This window comes from Haplochromis burtoni, unplaced genomic scaffold (genome assembly GCF_018398535.1).
Source record: "Haplochromis burtoni strain Fernald_Lab_line unplaced genomic scaffold, NCSU_Asbu1 Contig_600, whole genome shotgun sequence".
Classification (NCBI taxonomy): Eukaryota; Metazoa; Chordata; class Actinopteri; order Cichliformes; family Cichlidae; genus Haplochromis; species Haplochromis burtoni.
Genome location: NW_024582961.1, coordinates 215897 through 223247, shown reverse-complemented (window position 1 = coordinate 223247; position 7351 = coordinate 215897). Strand labels below are relative to the sequence as shown.

The 7351-nt window shown below is 40.2% G+C and overlaps 1 protein-coding gene and 1 long non-coding RNA gene across 2 annotated transcripts; one reads left to right on the top strand and one right to left on the bottom strand.

The window, feature by feature from the left end:
- The first annotated feature begins 967 nt into the window (after positions 1 to 967).
- Positions 968 to 2078, top strand: LOC121812459. Its single transcript, XR_006053062.1, has 3 exons — positions 968 to 990; positions 1107 to 1296; positions 1553 to 2078. It is a non-coding gene; the product is annotated as an uncharacterized LOC121812459 (long non-coding RNA).
- Positions 2079 to 2608: 530 nt separating this feature from the next.
- On the bottom strand, positions 2609 to 4038 carry LOC121812458 (the record flags this gene model as incomplete). Its single annotated transcript, XM_042214688.1, is given in 3 exon segments — positions 2609 to 3323; positions 3675 to 3737; positions 3933 to 4038. Coding segments are annotated over 3 exon segments (877 nt in total), but the record flags the coding sequence as incomplete, so codon positions are not given.
- Between the last annotated feature and the right edge of the window lie 3313 nt (positions 4039 to 7351).

Genomic DNA, 7351 nt, shown 5'->3' with positions numbered 1-7351 from the left:
TAATAGGGTGATATGGTACTACAAGGTCATTAAGATACTCAAGGCCTAAAGGCTTGTTGACGACACCCGTTCTTATAATGTTACAAACGCAACAACGACCTGATCTGAACATTGTTTGACAACATTAACAAGTTAATAAATGACTACAGATAACAAAGCTGTTATATGTTCTGTGTGTCTGAAACAGTAAAAACAAAAAAAAACTAATATATTTTTGTCTGCCAATCTCAAGATATCACTTGGGGTCTGTACAGAATATACTTGTTTTGTATTTTTCAGCTACACCAAATGAATGCACACTGAAATTTAACATCCTAAACTTGCAAAATGGAGTATATCGAACCATTGGCAGGATGTTGTCCACGATAATAGTGCGGTGGTGCACCTGCCTTTCTCTCTCCACATGTAGTCAGGAGACATTGTTCAAGTACACCTAACACCGGATGATATAGGTGACCCTGAGTTAAGAGAGAATCTGAAAAAGGTGAATTGCAATATTATAACAAGAATATTGTAATATTTCCTATATTCACAAGTCTTCTTGCCTTTTTTTATAAGTGCCTAGCCATAGTTTTGCTATAATAAATACACTGTTGGTTTTTAGAGGCAATTCCATGTATTATATTTTCAGTTTGTTTCTTTTTTGTTAAAAAAAAGCTTATATTGGTGAAGTACAGCCAAATAAACCAAACCAAAAATGTTTGAGTGCAATTAAAATTAACCATCTGCCATATTTGTACACTGGTAAAAAAAAACAAACATTTAAAGTGTTTTTCTTAAATATTTAGGTTGTAAATGCAACAACTCAACATGATTTGGAGAAAGCAGTCAGCTGCTGCGACTCATGGCGATATCAAGGTTGAAGGTCTTCCACTCACGGTCACCGTGGCCAATAAAGATCTGTTCGTGAAAAATGCAGCTCTATACCTTGCAGTCCTGCAACGGAAAAGCTGTTTTGATCAACTACCTGATGGCTTGTCCTACTATGGAGTGAAAATTTATTTTTTCTGTATCAATTAGTCATTATTTTATAATAAACATTTAGAGTGAGCTACTTTTTGTATTTAAAACTGGAATTTAACCATTATTTAAACTTTTCTGTCTAGATTTTATCACTCCTGAGAGAGAACCCCAGTTTGCATGTTCTGCTTGACCTATCAGGGGAGGACAAAGATCTGACAGCCAGTTTAATTGCTGGGGTTCTCAGGCCAAGCTATTCTGTTCTTGGGAGCAACAGAAGAGTTAGAGGGGAGCTGATGGTGGTCAGATTTCTGGAATTTCTCCAGTGTGTCGAAAGTAAGCAGAAATTCACATAGAATGTAGTCTGGCCATGAAACAATTCAGGACACTAAAGTAAAATTTAATTTGTATTTTTATATCACATGCACACACAAAACAGGAATAAAAATGTATGAAAGCCTACGGCTGACAAGCAAAGCAAAGACAGAACCTCTGTACTTTTTAAAAATACATTAGCCATCATTTAGTTGTTAGCTCAAGCTTTAACTATTTTTGTGTCCCCAGGTTAACGGTGGTTTTTCTTTGTTTTTAGATGAAGAGCTGAGAGACTCACTTGGAGAAAGGACTCTTACCAAGGATGAAGAGGCATTTGTGAAGGCTTTGAGGCCTGGTCACATCTTGGCTTTTGCCACCGGGAGCAGCAAGGTTCCAGCCATAGGTTTTCAACCAGCTCCTAAAATAACATTCATTCACGATGAAAGCAAACATCTCCCGATTGCACACACATGTGCAAATGAGCTTCAGCTTTTTGTGAATGAAACAACAATGGCTGATGATGATGCTTTTCATTACTGCTTCTTAGTAGCACTCATGAATGGAGCTTTATTCAGCACCATCTAAACATGTTCCAAAAAAGTGAAATTAAAATGGTGGGTTTGTTAACTCTAATCCTGTTCATTAATTGTAGTTTCAAGTAACTTTGCTTCATACAAGATAGTTGAAATAAATTCTGACTGCATTTAATGTTGAAATGTAATAATTTTCAAAGCTTCAATAGATTTATAAAAATGCTAACTCTGTATTTTCAACGACAAATCAATAAAGTCACTGGTGTAATAAAATAATTTTATTAGCGTTTTCTTTTTTTTAAACAAGGACATCTTCAAAATTACGGAGCCCCGCAGGGGACACGGGAGAAAAAAAATTAAGACAGACTTTTGCGAGATCTCGCAAAACAAACTCGCAAAAGTTTTAGCTGCATTCTTCGGAGGTCGCCAGCTCGAAGCCGACCGGGAGATCGAGGCACGATGTGCCGGGAAAGTGGTGTTCCTCCTGACTGTAGTAGGTCTCGACCTCCCGTTAGCTTCGAGATGGTGGGTGTCTTATTAACCGAGCAGATATCGGACGTTCACACAACTACATTCACGCCTCAAAATATCTTAAAAGTGTATTTTGTGACCCAGAAAGAGTAATATTACAACTAAGTAGCTGCCGCCATTGTTGGAATTCAACTTTTGCGAATCTCACAAAAGTTGAATTCCAAGGGGGGCCCCGAGGCAGATCCAGGACACGCTGGAGAGATTATATCTCTATGGCTGGATAAGCTGGAGGAGGTGGCTGGGGAGAGGGAAGTCTGGGCTTCTCTGCTTAGGTGCATAAATGCGGCTACAGTTGTTGTTTAAGTCTCGGTTGAAACGCTCAATCCTCTGGTTGTGCACAGAACTTCCCATTAAGACAGAGCTTTCACCCCTGCTTGCTCGCATGTCCTCCCAAATCTGAGCATTCTCTCCTCCGTGATCAGTCCTGATATGCAGGGGTCTGCCAAATTGTCCAACAGCTGCAGTAAAGAGGGCTTTCACAGTCTCAGCTCGATTATTGCTGGAGCACTGAAGAAACATCAACATCCTGCTGTATCCATCTATTGCACCATGAACAACAAACTTCCAACGAATCAGTTTGTGATTTCCATCTATGTGCCATATGAAATTTGGATGAGGCACAGAATATACTCGCCGAGCAACTGCAGTTCTTCTCCTGGATAGAACACCAGCCGAGTCCACCCTCCGCAGTGACTTTCTTACGCGCCATCTTTGAACCACTATGTTTTTGGAACGCAGATGACCCATCAGCATCACTTCTCCAACATTTGGATGTTCAGTTTTTATCTGGGACACTATCTGATCTAACTCATGGTCACTGATTACATTGAATTTTGACTCTGAGATATTATAGTCTTGCAGTAACTTATACAGAGTGGGCCTGGAGATGGAAAGGATAGATGCAGCTTCAGTAAAAGATGTTTTCAGGGAAAGAACATTTTCCAATTCCTCTTTGGAAATCTGAAGCCTTCCTTGGTAACCATCCTAGAACACGGCACAGAAAATCTCAATGAGCACAATTCTATAACAAAAGATGGGTAATTTGAGGCAATTGTACTGTGACAGATTAGCTAGAGTAATATTTTATCAATAGTTTTAAAATATGAAAGTGAGCAATCAAAAGACACTTCACAGCAAAAACAGTAATAAAATATGACGTAAAACTTGTGAATGTTGTTGGTGGTGATGTGACACTGCTAGTAATGGACCCCTAAGAAGATGAAATGTATGTAGAATCAGAATCATTACTTTGACAGGATTTAATTTAAGGTGACATATTACACCAAAGAAAAAACAAAAATTAGTCAGCTAAATGATATGTGTAAGAAGGCCTACCGAGCAGTATGGTATCCCAGTGGAGACGGCAGGTCTACTTGGTCCAGGTGCATTGCTGGATTCCTAAGGAAACATTTACATCAAGAACGACTGTTACCTACCTACCAAATAAATAAATAGAGTTGTATGATGTTCGATCTCTGTCTGCTGCCTACCAAATGAAATAATTGAGGACTAGCTAAGTAATTTAGCTTTGCTAGTTTTGCTAACACTGCTATCAACCCGTCCAAAAATCGGTCCAATATACAATAAACTTACCAAGTGCTGCGGCGTTTGTGAGGTGAGAGTGCATACCGCTGAATCGTTGGATGGCCGACAAAAGGCTCTTCCAATGTTTTCAGCTAAATCGCTGGACATGCTGGTAGGGAATCGAGCCTCAGCATCTACCGTAAAGGGCGCAAACACAGACCTGAGCGACCGCACTTTAGCGGAGGTTTCTAAGCTTTTATTGTTCTACGACATAAATTTCATAGCTAATATTTCCCGTAACAAATTTATTATAGATTTAAACATTTAGATTAACTTTAACATTTAATTTATATATAACATTTAGATTTAAATTAATTAATTATTATACATTAGATTTAACATTTAACATTAGATTTATAACATGATTAATTAGTTTATAAATATTACATTAAATTAACTTACATTTATATATTTACAATAACTTACATTAAAATTTTTACATGCATTTAGTACATAATTATTTATTTACTTTAAACATTAATCGTTTAGATAAAAATACTGTTAAAGCTCGAAAAAACATTGTTTTTGTAAGATTTAGAGCTAAATGTGGAAAAATGCTTGCCATTAATTTCGGCATGTTTCAGTTTACAAATGGCGCCCCTTATAACTGAGGGTAGGAACATAGATCAAAAGGTAAACTGATAGCTTCACTGTAATGCTCAGCTTGCTCAAAGCCTGCTCATCCTCTTCTTGTATGTAGCTCCTGTAAGGGTGGCTCGATAGTTCATAACAACTCTGAGGTGAGTCACTGAAGAGACTAATAGTTGGTGATTCTGTTCTGAGATGTGACGCTAGAGACTCTTCCAGGGGCCAGAGCAGGCGACACTGAGGGAAATTTAAAACTGCTGGATAAGGGTAAATGTAAATTCAGTAAAATTAGAATTAAATAATCAGCTATGTACCACAGGCCTTCAAGCTGGCTGTAGTTAAACCGATAATTTTCTGTGCATCATTGCTTACTTGATGAAAGCCCAATTAGGATAACCAAAGATGACAGAAAAGAAGATCAGACACCAGCGAGGGAGGATAAGAAAGACAGACGCAACAACATTGTCATCCCCTATGTAGCCGGTGTATCAGAGAAACTCAGGAGAGTTTTCTCCAAGCACGACATCCCAGTGTATTTCAGACCCAGCAACACGCTCAGACAAAAACTGGTTCACCCGAAAGACAAAACTCCAAAACACAGACTTAACAATGTGGTGTATGCTGTACAGTGCAGCGAGGAATGCTCAGACCTCTACATTGGAGAGACCAAACAGCCACTTCACAAGCGCATGGCACAACACAGAAGAGCCACCTCCACAGGACAAGACTCAGCAGTCCATCTGCATCTAAAGGTCAAAGGTCACTCTTTCGAGGATGCCAATGTTCACATTTTGGACAGAGAGGACAGATGGTTTGAAAGAGGAGTGAAAGAAGCCATCTATGTCCACTGTGAGCGACCATCTTTGAACAGAGGCGGGGTTTACGACACCAACTCTCTGCCATCTATAATCCAGTTTTGAGATCCCTTCCCAGACGCCTTAACGCCCACTCACATCCTGGGCCATCTGACCTCAGGAAATCACATGATAGGGTGGGGCTAGGTTTCACAATGAGCTCACCTCCGAAACCTGGCTGATTGGACCCACACCTTTTCACACCTTGGCTCGTGTGATTAGGTAGAGGATCATAGGGGTCCATGACCCTCTTGGGGGATACTCCCACTGGGTTTACATCTGGGACTCTCCACCATTTGACCCTAGAACTGAAGAAGCTTCTCGTATGAGAGGTGAAACGCCTTCAAGCAACTTACAGAAGTCCAGACGCTTTTCTTTCCAAGCTACTTAGACTGCGATGACCTGGATGACTGAGAACCTTCACAGACATCTTGATGGTTGGTGTTTCGATCCTTGGACACTCCAGTCTGCATGGTACATGCATGCCTTGGCCATGATACTAACTCCAAGTTGCTCTTAGCTCATCAGAGTGTGAATGTTGGTCAGAAGACATTTAAGCATAGAAAACAGTGCTTGTGTGCAGTGGGTGAGGACGAGTGTCAGAAATGATTTATGACAGAGGGATAGCAGCAAGAGTGAACGGGAAGGTTTACAAGATGATACTGATGTATGGTTTGAAGATGGTGGCACAAACAAATGGACAAGAGGCAGTGCTGAAGACATCAACATTCCCACTAGAAGTTACCAGATTTGACAGGATTACAAATGAGTACATCAAAAGGAGGAGCTGTTTGGAGACAAAGTTAGATCGTCGAGGCTGAAATGGTTTATAAATGTGTATAGGAGGGAGAGTGGATATATTGGACGAAAGATGCTAAATTGGAGGAAAAGAGCACCTCCTCTTGTCAGAAGAGACTGCTACCCTGCTGAGCAGCCTCAGCCTTCCTATTCTGAACATCCTCCGCCTTTGTATCCTAAATCTTTAGTGCAGGCAGGCACAGCACCTACACAGCTTTTAGAGCCAGCGGAGCCTGAGCCGGTATACGTCAGGTGATGCCTGAGCCCAGGCCTGTGGGGCCCACACAGTCTGAGGGTCTCCACCTCTGCTGGAGGCCACATGTCAAGTCATGGGTTGGTGTGACTGAAGAGGCAGATGATCTGCGACCCTACACAGCAAATTCAAAAGTGTTAAATGTTTTGGTGTTAATAGTCTTCTTGCAAAAGTAGAGTTAATTTTACTCTAAGCAGAGTCACATTCTTTTAATGTAACTCTGAGGTGTAAAATGATAGTAGTTAAAATCGAGTGTTAAAAATGAGTGTTTCTCTGTCAAATCTGGAGGTGTTACAATGGAAACATTAACTCTTGACCTCTTAACTCTGAACTCCTACAGGGGCTATGACACCAACAGAGTAAATTCACAGACTCCGCCCCCAGCACGGCTCCAATCGAAGCTGAAGTGAAGCCGTTTCAGAACATTTTGCTCTACATATTTGAGTTGTTTGCCATGCTTGGTAAGTCATTTTTTCAAAGATTGTTTCAATTATTATTATGAGCTTTTACTTCTGTGGCTCTTTGGAGTTGAGACAAAGCTGTGTGAAAGGCATTAGCCATGTTGCTCGCTGATAGCATAATATTCTGTTTTAGCTAGCTGAAAGGTATTGTTTGCGGGCAAATACCACAGCCTTGAAAAAAAGCTTGCATGTGAATTTTCAGTCAAACTTTTGGTCAAATACACCTAAAACAATGTCTAGAATGTGAAATGTTGGTATAATGGTGCTACTTGAAGCCTGAAAACGATCGCCCATAAAAAAAAACGAGCAAACAGCAGTAGCTGACGTCCTGACTGGATTCTACGTTAGCATAGATCCCTCCAGAGTTTTGTGCACACGGTTTAGGTAAAAATGAAAAAGGTTGAGGTTTTACATTTAGTTCAGTATTACCTGTTGCCTGTGTCCTTGTCTTTTGGGAAAATACTTTACACAAGT